The following is a 16,202-nucleotide window of genomic DNA, read 5'->3' as shown; positions in this document are numbered from 1 at the left end:
CCACAATGGTCAGCATCTTTAGACAAAAGAACATCTTTTCTAGCTATTATGAATTATTCTCATAAATAGTGTGGATTTTATTTAATGGCCAGGCTTTGCAGCTAGAACTTTTTCTTTCCCATAGTTAATGATAAAAGGAATTAGTATTTTATCAAATTCTGTAGAATTTATAAAATCTGAAGCTAAGTAATTTTTGATAAAAAGCTGACTGATCTGTAGACCTAGTCATATGCCTTTGGAAAAGATTGTAATTTAGGGAGGAGGCCATAGCCGACCCAGTATTTACTAGTAATTTCAGAAACGTATTTGCATAAAGGTGTGGATTAATATTTTGGCCAAAAATACATCCATCAGTTTCTTACCCTTAAGAAAAAATTTTTCTTACTGTTCTATCTACTCATAGGGTTAAACATTGAAATTCATTTTTTAATTAACTTATATTTGAAATTTCTTAGGTTTATTTTGCTAATATCTATCAACACAGGTTCCCACCTTATTAAAATTCTCACCATTTTAATTATCTAAATATAAATAAATCAGGTTAACATGGTTAACTTTCTGAGAGTCAACCTCCACATAGGTAAATGGTTTTCAAAACAATAACTTTGAGACTGTTCAGTGAGCATTCATCTTTTAAAATATTTTAACACTGGTATGTCAGTATCCTGATATTATAACTGTCTGTGCTAATATCATCACTACTGAATTTGTTAAATGTGATAACTCACTTCTCATTTGGCTTTCAGCATTACAAAGCCTCACAGACGTATTAGTATTGGTTTGCCTGATTTACAAAGGGGAGATTCAAGCAATGCAAGGCTATTATCGTTTATACCTTTGGGCACCCAGTAGTGGGGTTCAGTTGATTTCCAGAACTCCCCAAGGGGCAGTGTTCCTCAGATGAGTTACCTAGTAGTCTTTCTGTAAAACGTTACTAATAGCTATATTTGGTAAATTCACAGCCTTCTTGTTTAGAAACAGCATCTGTCTTACGAACGTGCAGAAGAGTCGGATTCTGGGAGTTGGCCAAGCATCGTGCAGCTCTGCAGGCCGGTCTCTAGGGTTCCCCTAAACACCCCAAGGGAGGCCAGCAGCTCTGCACCTCTTTTGGGAGCTGGAAGGCAGGACTGAGTTGGCACCTTCGTGCAGAGAGTTTCACAATTAACCTTCTCTTCCTTAACAACATAAAGCTGCCTCTCGCACCCCTTCTAACTGTTTTCTTCACAGAGAGTTAGGAAGTGACAAAATCATCCTAAAGGTAGTCAGTGAATGACCTTTGAAACAAAAGAGCACTGCATACAATTTCGAGGTAAAAAGACACTGTGTAAGTTAGAAGTTTACAAATAACAATGTGGAAATTCATGGAAGAGTTCACACTAAAGCAGACATTTGAGGGGAAGGAGACTGAACCCACCTTTGTGAGCAGCTGTGAGAGATCCACTTTGAGTCAGCAGCACCATGTGTAGGGTGGCTGACCAAACAATCTGCACAATTTTAGTTAGCCAGCTTACTGAGACGGTGTAGGCTAGTGGCTAGCGGTATGGCCTCTGGTGCCAGACTTCACAGGTTCACATCCCAGCTGTGTTACTTACCAGCTCGATGACCTTAGGCAAGTTTCTTGACTGCTCTGTGACTCGATTTCTTCATCTGTACCTGTATCAAGGGTTGTGGTAAAGATTAAATGAGTTGATACTTGTTTATAAAGTTCGCAGGACCGTGCCTAGCACAAAGTAAGTATTCAAAGAGCATTGACCTTTACTGAGTTTGCCTAAACACTAGTTGGAGCATAAACAGTTCATAAATACTCCAGTAGGTTTTGACCCACCCTCAGGATCACCCTGGATATTGATCTCCTAGAAATCCAGAGACTCTTCCGGGACACAGTCTGACACTTAGGGGAAGGGAAGCCCTGGCAAGGATCACTCTGCAACGTCCCTCCAGTCTGTGACTCCTGTGGACTCAAGTCCCAGGAGAGCACATTCTATGGGATGCCAGGATTTTTTGTAGGATTTTGCAGTGTGGCTAGGAGGCAGTAGAGGTATCTTTAGAGCCTTATCATCAAATAGACTAGTGAGGCGTCTTCTCTTTAGGAATCTCAACTCCTGAAAACTACATGCACCTGAAAACTACCTGCACTTTTCTCTTAGCAATTACACCGATCAGCCTCAGAGTTTGAGATTTACCCGACCTTTCTTCTGAATTGTCGTAAAACCTAAGGCATCCCTATCCCTGTTAGATCAGGTTTGAAACACACACACACACACAATAAATACATATAATTAAACTTTGCTTTTTCCATGTTTTTGGAGAAGTTTGAGGTTTAACATAAACTACTAACTCTTCAGAAAATTCTTCACAATTGTAAATGAGCAATAGTATCTTGAAGAAAAAAAATTTGAGTTAGAACCTCTTTCCATATTTTGACTTCCTGCACTTTATTTTCTAACTGCCTGAAAGTTTCTTCCAGACAAGACTCGCAGTTTGCCCTGCCACAGCTTCTTTTATTACACCTGTCCCAGTCAGTCTTGAAAATCAAGACTGATTTTTTTTTTTCATTTTGCTATTTTAAGCTACAACTGGCCACCACAGTCATATTTATGAGACTTCACCTTAAAGCTTTCCACCCTGTACCCAGCCCAGGTATCTGAAGAGCACAGAGGTCACATCTTGGTATCTGCCTATTAAACATAGCATCCCAGAATTTTTTTTTTTACCTGGTTGCTGTTTGAGTCTTTTATTGCTGGTTTACCCTCATCTGCACTGAGTCATCTTTAAAAATAGCTTTATATAATGGAGCTATACTAGTAGGATAAATATACATGTATTCGTATATTAGAATATATATGAGAAATACATGTTCAATAGTGTATGTATATAAATATATACACACACACAAGCCCAAAATACTAACCAATTCAAAAAGGTTAGATGAATTCATAGAACCTTATAAGGATTTATGAAATGGGAGTTAAAGGTCCAGGCACACCTTAAGTCTTTGAAAGTAGCTTTACTGAAGGTACTCTATTATTCTGCTTTCCTAGGGTCCGTGTAAGTCACTGAACTCCACATTTTATTGCTCTGACCCTGTTACTTTTCCTCATCTTCTTTCATATCACTGTCTTTAGGAATTATGAAATGAAATCCACTAACCCAAAAGAGGTGAGACGATCCCAAAATTCTTAACACATTCATGAGCAAGATCTAATCAGTTTGTGTAGTAACAGCATTTCCTTAATCTCCATGCTGAGTAATAATGTTGAAAGATCATCTCAATTATTTTCTGAGTTATAAGAGTTTCCTACATTATTTATATGTTCTAAGTTAACCATAATTGAGGAGTTACATAGGTTTAGAACACAACTATACTAAAAAGAACCATTGGTCATTTTCAAGATTTGATGTTTTTCTGATACTACAGTATCGTAGGATGTAGATGAAAATGCCATTTTAAAGAAGTTGATGGGAAATTATTTCTAAACTAAGGTCTGTGGGTTTAATAGAGATAAAAAGAGGATGTAGCTCTGAAGTGAACAGACTAAAGTTTAATCCCAGTTCTAATTTGTTCAAACTGGCTTGAGTAACCTTGGGCAAGACACTTACCCCCTCGGAGCTTTGTAAAATGGAACTAATAGTCACCGTGAAGAATTAAGTGTTTGTTTTCCTCCCATTTACTTGGGGTTTAGGAACTAGGCTTTTTCTTCTTCCTAACAGTCCCTACATCAAGGGCACCCATTTTTATTCCTCCTCTCTCACACCCTGATTTTATTAATCACCCTGTTCCTCATTTAATACAGTGAATATATCAGTTCAACCACCACCTCCATAGCACTTGGAAACGTACCAAAAGATTGGTTTTCATTAAATATTGGTTGCCTGGATGAATTGGGCAGCCCTTATGTGTGGGTATAGAGTGGTGAACAAGGCAGTGCCCCTGTGGAACTCAGTCTAGGGGGAAAGATGGCAGTTAACAAGAAACGACAATAAAGTGTGAAGCGTTAGGGTACTCTGACCTCTAGCAAGGAGGTTGTGACCTCATCCAGAAAGGGGAGGTATCCTTGAAGGATATGAGACTCAAGCCCTAGGTCCTGCGAGGTGACCAGCACTGGACCAGTGGCAGTTCCAGTCTCCCTGACTCACTTGCCCACCCCTCCCCGCAAAAAAAAATCACATCAATACGACATTTGAGGACCCTGACCCAGTTTCACTGTAGTCTCATTGGATAGTCAGATATAGTACAACTGTTTCCTCATCTGTAGAATGAGAATAAAACTACCAACCCAACCTCTCTTATATGGCAAGTTTTAGAACACTTTCAATGCTACTTAAGAATTAGACACTCTTTTAATAGTAAATACCAAGATCGTCTTTGTAATAAAGATGGCCGAGCACAGGCAGATCTAAAAAGATGGGTCATATAAGGTTTCTTTGTTTTTTTTTAAAAAAACAAGTAAATTTTGGGTTCCTTGGGCTATTTATTACAGCAGTATTTGGCAAAGTAGGACTCTGTGATTTGTTAAAATGTAACCTGATTTCTGAAATGTTGTGGCTTTAAGCAGAGGAAGGTCTAAAAATTAGACCTGCACAGTAATTTCTGAAAGGGCTCAATTACCCACTTGCAGCTTTTACCTTAAGGAAGGGATAGTATCCAAAAAGAAAACCAGGAAAAGCAAGAGTCAGAGAACCTCATTTTGAGTTTTCCCTAAACTTTTCCAGAGCAGCCTCATTGTTCTGCAGATTTCACTCTCCCGTTCTAACTGCCTTTATGAGGAAATGATTCTTCCTTATCCCACGCCTTACACCTTAACAAAAATGCGTATCTAATTCCCATCAGTTTTTAAACCCTTTATGGTGAGCTGTGTCTCACCCAGACTGCTGCCCAGTGTTTCGAGGTGAAGTCGATTATTTTTTAAGTCGTTTTTTAGGTTTAATCAAGCCTGGATTCATCTTTAAGTGAAAGCTCAGAGATGGCTCCATTTGAATGCAGCCTATGGCTATTTTTAGTTTATACCTTTGGGAACTGCTGTCATTCTTCATATCTTATTTACTGCAACTGTGTTGGGTCTTTTTTAATATTTTTGGTAATTGGTTTTGTGAGCTCATTTATCTACTGCTATTAACATGGAAAAGTGACACTTGTTTTGTTCTATTTCGTTTCCAGGGCCCTAATTCAATCATGATCGTCCTCGTCATGCTGTTGAATATCGGGTTGGCCATTCTTTTTGTTCACTTTCTAACTTGATTGGAATTAGGAAAGGTAAGAATAGCCTTAATTTCTCTATAAAATCACAATATATAACATTTTTTCTCCCATATTCAAATTTACATTTTTTTTTTAACTACGTATTGTCCTTCACTTTAATCTGGGCTGTGCCTGAATGTGATTCAACATAGTTACTCAGTGATATAACTGTTTTGACCCTTCAGTGAAGTCATGACAACTAGTGGTGTTAGCCCACAGTTCTCTGCGGTGGTGTCATCAGCCCTTTAAATGGCACACCCCACTCAGACTCAGACACAGGGAAGGAGGCTTGGAATTAGGATGGGATCACCAGAGAGAGAGAGAGAGAGAGATGAAATTTGGGAAATTCAGCCGGAGGACCCGTTTGGTCCCCCTGGGAATGCTTTGGGGTCCTCTGGGAGCTGAAGCAAGCAGCCATGTTGGAGAGCAAAACTTAATAATCATTCTTTTTTAAAATCTGCTGAAGCAGCCCCATCCGGCGAAGTTCTTGGCATTGGCTACTCCATCTGTCCTAGCAGAGTGTGACTAAACTGGAAATGTATGGAGCTGCATTTTTTTTTTTTTTTTTGATGGAAGTCAACAGCTGCCTTACTATTTTACCATCTGACGGTTCCAGTAGGGAGCTGGGGAAACAAACGACTGCCCGAGGAACGTGGTCGGAGGATTGTGTTGCTGTGGCCGTGGTTCCAGCATTCACTCCTGTCTCATTAGAAGAAGTAGGTAGCAGCATCACTCACCAGTCTTATGCCATGACCTGCTGCTTTCTCATCCCCTGAAACGTCCCGGGAGAGAAGGTTTCGTTGGCTTGTGCACGATTATGTTCATTTCTGCTGTTTATTTAAATCCGATGTATAGTCATCTACAACATGCGGTCCCGGCTGGCTGAAGCACACGTGTCGCATCTCAAGGAAAAGAAACAACAGAATGCTAGAGAAAATGTGTTTATTTTGATAGCAATACATCATTCTTCATGTCGTTTAGTCTTCCTAAACCTGTAAAAGGCTATTTAAAATTTAGCAATTTGAAGGCATTACACCTACCTAAAAATAACTTAACTTTAAACATTTTTAACACTACTGAGATGAATTATTTACGCACTTAGGAGGTGCTAAATTTTAAAAGCTGAAAGGCAAGAGAATTCTAAGAAGTATAGTCAAAATGTTGCATGGATTGCAGTAATCGGTGTTTAAAGGATTCAGTTTCACTGCTGACGTACTTTACCAACCAAATAAAATCTTGTCAGTAGCTATGTTAATTCCCATGAAAGTTAAGCAAGATGCTATTAATAACTGCTCTTCTTTTTTTTTTTTTCCCCCAAACTTAAATTTTTGTTGAATACATTCAGGTAGAGCATAAAGCTTTGTTAAAATCAGTGCTTCTCAATTTTACGCCTTTCATGTTTTTCAAAGTCCTTTTGTAATTGTATTTCACATTTTAAAGGCTTAGACAATTTTTAAGTATCTGTCTTTTGCAGTCCTTTGTTATTCTGACATAATCTGATTTTTTTGCTGTTTTATAATTTATTCTTTATTACTCAGAAGCATGCTTATTTAGAGAAACTACGTGGTCTTTATAAAAATAATTATTTAAAAAGAAAATCAGGGGAGGTAAGTTATCTGTCCAATCTTGGTAAGACGTTATTGAGGAGAGGGAGCTCTTCCTAAACATTTTCACGAGCTGCATGGTTTCATCAGATTCTTTTTACCTGATCTGCTACTGTTCCGATGCAGAAGAGACAATTCCTGTATTAGCACAGGTGTGGACTGAATGCTTTGTCACCTGCAGGGCAGTAACGCAGTGGTGTCTTTTGCAGAAGTACAATATGTTGAGAATCCTGGGTGTGACCAATATGGAATAAAGAAGAAAGCAGAAAGAGAGCAAATGAAAATTACAACTTGTATATTTATTTATTTTTTACATTTTGCTTTGACTTTTAAATTTAGGAAGTATACGTTTTTTCCCCAAGAAACGTTTCAGTTCCTGTGTCAGTCTCAATATTCTCACTGCTCCTTCCTCACCCCATAGCTCTTGATGCTGGGAAAGCTGATTTTTTTTAAAAATTAAATAAAGTATTTAATCTTCAGTGTTTATTTCGAATGTGTAATGCTTTGGAAATAATGGGTAACAGACAATAAAGGATATGTTTATAAAGTGAGCATGTTGGTTCCATTTATAAATGTATGTATGATTTATAAGCTTTTTTAAAAACAAAGCTCAAATTGTTGGTATTTTTCTAAAATGTGCACAGCTGTATTTTACATGAAAGGCTCTTTCTAATGGGTTGTTATACTGTACTCTACATTTTGGACAGCACATGAAGTCTGCCAATGTACTTAATAAAACATGACTTTGTTTATTTAAAGTTTCTTGCTGTGAAAAAGAACTCCCTACCTGCGAGTTCCGTTATTTATAATCCTTGAAACCAAAATGTATAATGTACAGTTTTCACAACTGTATCTGCTCTAATAAAAAAAAAAGTTGGTTATTAATAAAGTTGCAGGTGTGTTTCCTTTATGAGTAAATTACTGTCTTGAGTTATGTGGAATTTTTGGCTGGTGATGGTGGTGAAAGAAAGATCTGCTGAGAAATTAATAATAGAAATGGGGGGGCGGTGCTCAAAGAACCCACCTGGCAGAAGGTCTTATGCTGCACCGTTAAGTTTTTTCTTCGTCTCTTTCATCTCAGGCCTTTGGAATAATTGTGCAAAGTAAGATTCAGCGCTCTGCCTTACTGCCTTCGTTAATTGTACTAGCGCCTTATCCCGGGTTTTGAGTGTGCTCCTGTTTTTAAGGAAAACTTAAAGATGAAGTAAGTCTCTCTCCTGCGTGGGCACTTTTCAGTTACAGTTTTCTGACCATTGTGGCCCAAAGAAATTACTGTGTTGCTCTGGCCTCTGCTGCTTAGGTCCAAAGTGCAGCTGAATAAACTTGCTGCCACTAGAACCTGCAGCGTTTGAAGCCATCCTCGGTGCTGGCCTCGGCTGGCTCCATGCATCAGCAGGCAGCCTGTGAAGTACAATAAACGGACCTTCTCCAGCACAGCTTCCCACGGCGCTTTTAAATTCCCAAGTTAGCCACTCCTGTTGAGGGCTGAGGTATCGAAGACCCCCACGTAAGCAATGCCCCGTTATCGCCTCTAGGTGTTAACAGATTTATCAACTCACATGATTCATCTCCTAGCAAATCCTAAGGGAACAGAACACAGAACAGACTACTTTGGAGCACACGGGAGAAGCACAGGGTGCTAGAAAGATTACTGACTCCAGATTTGTGTCCAAACCACGTTTTGATGGCTGAAGCCAAAGCTAGAGTGAAGACCGTGTGGTTGGGAAATCTGGAAAATAGTCTACGTGCCCTTTTCGTACAATAACTATTTCAAGAGTCGTGGTGAGCAGCTCCCTGGGCTCAAACTGTGCACTCGCAGCCCTCCCCCAGGCTTTGGAAAGCGGTGTATAGGCTCTTCTCTCCAACTTCATAGGCGGCTGTGGACGTGGCATATTCTGCCAGGACAGTGTAAAGATCCATCAGGCCGTGTTCGATTATCCCAGGTGTATCAATTTTCTATGTCCAGCATTTCCTTCTTACCCCCAAAGTACCAGAAAGGACTTAGGATTCTGTCATAGCCTCTACAGGGGTCTGACATATGGGAGTAGGAGAAAATATCAGCACATACAGAATGCAGTGAATACGGATAAGTTTTGGCTGTGGTCATGATTGATTGAGGATTCTTCTCTAATCTGTGTCCCTGGTTTCCTCATCTGTAAAATGGGTATAACCATAGCACTGACCTCATGGAGGAGGAAATGAGCTTATTTACCTTAAGTGCTTAGTACAGTACCTGGCACATAGGAACTGCTTTGTACATGTTAGCCTTTACTAATTGGAAGAACTAGGGGAAAATTTAATTGCTGTGTCTCAGACACATTAAAAATATATAGTAAGATCCCACTAAAGGCCTCTTTATAAAGGTTAATTATGCCATAGGTCATTTGATGTTCTTCAGTGGTAGTCATTGAGTCTCTCTCACTGTGAAAATCGAAAGCCACACAGAGCTCCGTCTCTACACTAAAAATGTGATTTTTAATCACATTTAGGATACGAGACATTTGCTTCACACAAAGAACTTTCTCATCTCATTTAAGAGTCTTACAAGGTCCCTGTAAACGATTTCCTGCAGGTAAATGACTTGCCCAAGGTCACGTAGCCAAAAAGTTATGAATATTTGTATCAGAGTCCCAGATATGACTCTAAATGCTGTGCTTTTTCATTTCATATATTGACTAGCATTATTCCAGACTGTCATACTGATCAGCCATGAAAAGGCAGAAAATATGATGAAATTCAAGGTAACAGTGTGGGTTGAATGAGCCCATTTCCGTAAGTTCCTGAATGCTACTCAGGTGATGTAACTATAACAGAGTCTATCAAAAGTTCTGAATAACGGGCTTCCCTGGTGGCACAGTGGTTGAGAGTCTGCCTGCCGATGCAGGGGACGCAGGTTCGTACCCTGGTCCGGGAAGATCCCACATGCCGCGGAGTGGCTGGGCCCGTGAGCCATGGCCACTGAGCCTGCACGTCCAGAGCCTGTGCTCCGCAACGGGAGAGGCCACAACAGTGAGAGGCCCGCGTACCGCAAAAAAAAAAAAAAAGTTCTGAATAAGGTACTTAAAATCCTAAATGTTAAGTGTATTTGTTTCATAATTTTTAGTTAGGTATTTTTATAAGATGTTGATTTTTGAACCTTAAAAAATACTAAATATTATTATTTTTTTTTTTTAACACTAAACTTTATTTATTTATTTATTTTTGGCTGTGTTGGGTCTTCGTGCGAGGGCTTTCTCTAGTTGCGGCAAGTGGGGGCCACTCTTCATCGCTGTGCGCGGGACTCTCACTATCGCGGCCTCTCCTGTTGCGGAGCACAGGCTCCGGACGCGCAGGCTCAGTAGTTGTGGCTCACAGGCCTAGTTGCTCCGCGGCATGTGGGATCTTCCCAGACCAGAGCTCGAACCAGTGTCTCCTGCATTGGCAGGCAGATTCTCAACCACTGCACCACCAGGGAAGCCCAATACTAAATATTATTAATAAACATTTAGTTCTTAAGTGCTATCTTGCTTGGTATTTTGGAGCAAGAGGCAAATGAACTTAGTGTGGGTTGTGTTTGAACCTGATCTCTAGGATTAACCCAGAAACTGCACATACAAGGCCTAAAAGATTTAGATATATATCATGATGTTCTTTTGATACTTTATCTTAGTGTTCCATAGAATTGCCTTGGTATTCTCTCGAATCCCAAGTCTGATTTAGGTAAACTATTAGTAGAATTAACACAAAAAGTGAGGGTCAGAGATTTGGTCAGCTAGTGATTGATAAGGCTGTTTGCTTACTGTGGTGAAGAGTATTATCCATCTTTGAAAAGAATTTTGGAGAGCAGGTGTGGAGGCAGAGATAAAATCAGTGGAAGATGACTACAATGTTGATGTATAAGTCCTTCCTTGTCCCCACCCCTGCCCCAAGCAAACTCATTCATGAAATAATCAAGAACAATACTGAACATTCAGTGGAATTCATGATGATATTTGCTTCAGGGAAAGCAGTGGAAGAGGGCTTTAGTTTAAGAGTGTATGTATCACATTCCTGCCACTTATTGCACATATTTGAAAGAAAAGAATCTGATAGTTAAGTACCATGTCCCTAATTCAGTAAAAGTGGAGGCAAAGGTGAGGAGCCAAAAGTCATCTAATTTTCTCATGTTCTAGGCATGTTTTAACAATCGCTCTGACCACTAGAGCAAATACATACCTAGAAATCAGGTAGCTGTTTCTGAAGGTGATAAAGGCCAAGAAGATGCTCAAACGTAGCATCATTGTGGAGCTAAGGGGTGGGGGACCCCATCACCTAAGAACTAGACGTGGCATTTGAAAAGCAGTTTTATATTGGATAATTGAGCCAAATAAAAGTTAGGAGAGGTTAGAAACCTACAAATCCATACAATATTCAAAAGGATAAACAAGTATCACTTAAGTCTGTCATTACTCATCAATCCACTGAAACCAAGCAAGAATTTGGGAAATAATCTCAACACAGGAAAGCACTAAAGAATGAAACACATTTGTGCTTCAAATAAAAGTTTGGTGTTAACTACATCCAACTGGTTTTGTCAGGATACAACAAGTAATGTGAGGAATTCTTAATTTTTTTTTATTTCTCATTGTGCACTAAGAATATTTCCTTACTTTGCAATGTGGCTCTCTTCTATTAGAATTTTTGTGCGTTGAATTATCTTTCCATTTTTTTCTAATAATCATGTCCATTTTTTCCTTCACAAAAGAGCATTACTAACCAGAATAGATCCTAGTAGACTATATGTTTAAGTTTTTATTGGTTTACTCTATAAATTTACCTGTATTTGTGTTGACTTTCAAAGACTACCTGAGTAAATTATAAAGGAAGTACTCGAAACCTATTTGCTACCCTGCTCCAAGCCCTCGGGAGTTTTCACGCTACCTGTGTGTTCAGTACACTGCCCAATGCCCTGTGCCCCGGGAGTCCCCAGCTCTCCATCTCACCTAATTGTGGCATGGCTCCTTATCAGGCTTCCCCCCACACCAGGGGCAAGCTTAGACACACACAACGCACCAGTGCAGTTTGACAAACAAGGCAACTTAACTGAGGATATTAATTCAAACAGAGAAGCACAAGAAGGCCTCAAAATCAGGCACATCACTTTCTCAGATGCAGTTTTATGAAACCAGCGACGCACTTCCTTTTGAGTCGTCCCCATATTCATTGGATATGCCAACACCAAACATCTCATGTCCATTTGGGGACCCTCTAAGGAGAGTTTTGGTGTCTGTAAAATGGGAACAATAATATCTGCCTCATAGTGTTTTTGTAAGCATCAAAGTAGGTAACTTCAGTCAGGTTCTTGGCACCTGGTAGACTCTCAACATATAGCAGGTACGATTACACTTAACACTTTCACCTTTCTTAGCAATGTTTACTTATTCCTTCATTAATAAACTTCTAGGCCCAAGATGGACTCTTTTCTTGCCAAGGGTGCCAGTTCAGCAAACCAACACGTAGATAACTTTCTAGTCCCTGCTCTGCTTGACCAGAAACGCAATATATACAGTCAGCCGATCAACCCCCAAACACCAAGTCAATCTAGACCTTCTCACCCCAAACAAAGTTGACTCTGTGGCTCCAGCCAATTAGATACGTTCAATTTCTCTTTTCCTTGTTCTTTATTCTTTATCCGATAAAAGTTTCCTACCTTCTGCCCCATTTTGCAGTTCTCCAAAAGAAAACTATCTACTTCATCAAGTGTAAAATAAAGTTTGTTTGTATCACCTAAACTATTTTCCTTATTGTTCATGATTACTCAATTCATGTTTGTTTACATTCACTGAAATGAAATTCTTTGGCTATTAAGTATCAGGTCCTTCCCGAAGGAATGTATCTGCATAGAGAATCAGTTGTACTTTAAAATCATTTAAATGAGTTCCTTATCAAAAGCAAAGGGCAGACAGTTAAAAATCAAAGCTTATAATGATCATCAGAAGGTTTACTGGTGAGTATTGATGTGTTTCTCCTAAGAAGCTTAGGAATATTTAATAATACAGAACACTCATTATATATACTAGGTACAACTATTCATTAATGTCTATTAATCACAGAAACTTTATAATAAAAGATACAGTTAATTAAGGTGTACCAGAAACGAGCTTGACAAAGGCTTGCCAGAGTGATGACACTTGGCTGTAGGAGGCAGCTTCCTGATCCATGTAGAGCGTCAAGATTTTCACTGATACACAGAAGTGTGTTAATGGGCTCCGCTATTATGTTTAATCTCTGTGGTTATGAACATAGTCAAGTGGCTGTGCCTTTAAATTAAAATATATTTAATCAGAAATAATAGCATGGCAAAAACAGCATCATGTCAGATCTCCCAGAGCTCAGTAGTTAGTGTAGCATCCACTAGTTTATAAGTTCTGTCATTAATATTTATAGAAAAAGAACAGAAAAGAGGGTAAGAAGGTATCTGCTCTAGGCGGGTGGGTAGCCACGTCCAGATAGCTTATCTCAAACCCTGCATTAAGCTAAAGGTGGTTGCTTTTCTCCAAAGGGTAACAGGAAACAGTTCTCCTTCTTGAAACACTGTATTCACTATTTTAAGGAAAACCTCACATTAGATGAAAGTCACCTTCTGGGACTTTAAATAGCTTTTATATCATTACACACACTTTTTTTTCCCCTCTCACCAAATCTCATTCTATATTGACCACAGCAGGAAGGAGACTTGCAGTGGTTCTTAAACTTGAACGAGGCTTAGAAGCACCTGGATGTCAAACGCTGCTGAGTCCCACAACAGTTTCTGATTGAGTAGGTCAGGGTTTCTGCATTTCTAACATGTTCCCAAGTGATGCAGATGCTGCTGGCCAGGGGACCATACTTTGAGAACCACTGCTCTGTGTAATCAAGCATTACACATGTATCAAGCGCCAACTACAGCCAAGGCCCTTGGCTTGGCTGTGTGTGTGGTGTGGCAAAGAGAAGAAAGAAGAATGAAAAAGAATACATGCATACCTAATGTGTGTATAGCAGTCATGTTATTTGATCCTTAAAATAACTCTGGGAACTACAAAGCACTCTCCCCATTTTTTTTTTTTTTTTTTTTTTTTTTCAGTACGCGGGCCTCTCGCTGTTGTGGCCTCTCCCGTTGCAGAGCACAGGCTCCGGACGCGCAGGCTCAGCGGCCATGGCTCATGGGCCCAGCCGCTCCGTGGCATGTGGGATCCTCCCGGACCGGGGCACGAACACGCATCCCCTGCATGGGCAGGTGGACTCTCAACCACGGCGCCTCCAGGGAAGCCCTACTCTCCCCATTTTGCATACGAGAAAACCAAGGCACAGAGGGGTGGAGAGAATTGTTTAACAAAACACAGCTGATAAAGGGCAGAGCCAAGACCCCCAGCCAGGTGCCTCTGGCTCCAAGTCCTGGATATTCCTTCCCCTACATCTCAGCAGCTCTCTTCTCTGGCCACCAAGAGATCAGAACACAGGGCGCAGGTGGAGAGCCCTTCTGGCTGCCACCAGGCAAGACAACATGAGGTTGAGTCCTCAGGATTAGCTGGGATGAAACACTGACATCTCAGGCATTTTCTGTTACATGAATGAGAGTCATTCTCAGATCCATGTAGTAGTTTATCTATAGATATATCTCTCAAACCAGATATGAAATTGGACCTCATTCTCTAAGATTTGCACGCTCAGAAACTTCCGTTTTATCAGACAGTGCTCACATTTGCAAACCTACACATAACTCCCTCTGTCCATCTGTGTAGACTTTCTCCCCTAGTTTTAACAGAAGAATAAAACTATGCAGTTAAAGATGATGACAGTGTCTGCACTTACAAATTCCGTCATGTCCAGCCGACCTTCCTCAGAGACCACCAGGCTAGAAGAGGAAGCTCAGTTATCAGAGAGAAGACAGATACTGGCAGGAAGTGGGGGGCGGGGGATGGTTAGGAAAACATCCTGATCCTTGTTTTTTGTCAGGAGATGTGTGTAGGACTTAAGAAATCAGTCCTACAATCAGCATCAGACAAGTCCCCTATCTGCCTCTGAGTTTATTTTCAACATTAGGATTTTCCACAAATGGCAAAAATAGACAATACGCAGAAGGGAAAATACACACTGTCAATAAACATAAAAAGATGCTCAACCTGACAGATAGCCAGAGAAATGCAAATGAAAATAATGAGATTTTTAAAATCCCGTGCCTGCCACATCGATTACATTCTTAGCTGAAATGGAAAAAGGGCTTGATTGGGAGACAGCACTGGATCTCAAATCCAGATCTTCTTTACTTTCCAGCTCTAGGAAGCTTTCCTGGGTTCCATGGAATGTCCCTTCTCGATGACTCCAGACCATCTTGCTTGACTCTTAGCACTTCATTGCATAAATCACCTGGTTTTCAAATCTGTCTCTACTACTAGGATGTGCGCTCCTCATGGGTGGGGAATTTGTCCCATGTCTCTGCCCCAACAGTGCCTGGTACACATATATGTCCCATAAGACTGATCAGTGAATTAATAAAACTGAAATCACCTTGCCCACTTGGGCAACTCACAGACTAGTGTAAGATAGCCATCTTCCACAACTTGCCCTGAAGATATCACTCCCCACCTTTTTTTTTTTTTTTTGTCTCACAGTGTTAATATTACTATGCTAAATGTCGGGGGGAGGGTGAATATTTTGTGGAAGAGTAAGAAGTTTTAGATAGTTTTAGAAGTTTAGATGTCACTCATTTCCATTTGGCAAAAACTATGGCTGGGTGCCTTTGTAAAGTTTGCTAGGCAATTTGATGATGTTTCCAAGAAAGCCAACAGATCATCTATTGGTTAAGAAAATGATTTCTAATCAACAGGTATGAAGTTTCAGTAAAGCAAGACATTTCTAGAGATCTGCTGTACAACATTCTATCTATAGATAACGATACTCTATTTTACACTTAAAATCTATTAAGAGAGCAGATCTTATGTTAAGTGGTCTTACCACAATAAAACGATTTTTTTTTAAGTGTTTCTTAACACCTTGAATGCTTTTCAGACATTAAGATAAGTGGATGGCAGAATGGATGCTGGGAGCTCATTTGGAGAGAAGAGTTCCTGATTCCTTATTTACCTTAGAGTGGCAACTGTGGGGGTGAAAAGAAATGGACAGATGAGAGCAACACTGAGGAGACAGAATTAACTCGAAGTGGTGTCTGATCGGGTGTGGAGGTTGAGGGAAAATGTGGATTCCAGAACGACGCCCAGGTTTCAGGCTGGAGCAGTTGGGTGCTTCTTAGGCCCCTTAACTAAGACAGGGAAGGTGGGAGGAGGAACAGGTGTGCACAGGTAAACTGAAGACACTGAATTCAGTTTGAGATCGGAGGTGTTTGGTGAGACAGGCCAAATGGA

General features: G+C 40.1%; 1 protein-coding gene across 1 annotated transcript in view; it reads left to right on the top strand.

The window, feature by feature from the left end:
* The window catches only part of JPH1 (junctophilin 1), a gene marked incomplete at both ends in the record, with an annotated part of 77,029 nt that extends 71,275 nt beyond the window's left edge, over positions 1 to 5,754 (top strand). The window contains 2 exons of the mRNA XM_079722816.1: positions 5,159 to 5,205; positions 5,709 to 5,754. Of these exons, the coding sequence (XP_079578942.1) occupies positions 5,159 to 5,205; positions 5,709 to 5,754 (93 nt within the window). The remainder of the gene's footprint in view (positions 1 to 5,158; positions 5,206 to 5,708) is intronic.
* Between the last annotated feature and the right edge of the window lie 10,448 nt (positions 5,755 to 16,202).

The sequence above is a fragment of the Hyperoodon ampullatus genome (genome assembly GCF_949752795.1).
Source record: "Hyperoodon ampullatus genome assembly, chromosome: 17".
NCBI lineage: Eukaryota > Metazoa > Chordata > Mammalia > Artiodactyla > Ziphiidae > Hyperoodon > Hyperoodon ampullatus.
Note: the sequence above shows the minus strand (reverse complement) of the source record. Positions and strands in the feature narration are given on the sequence as shown.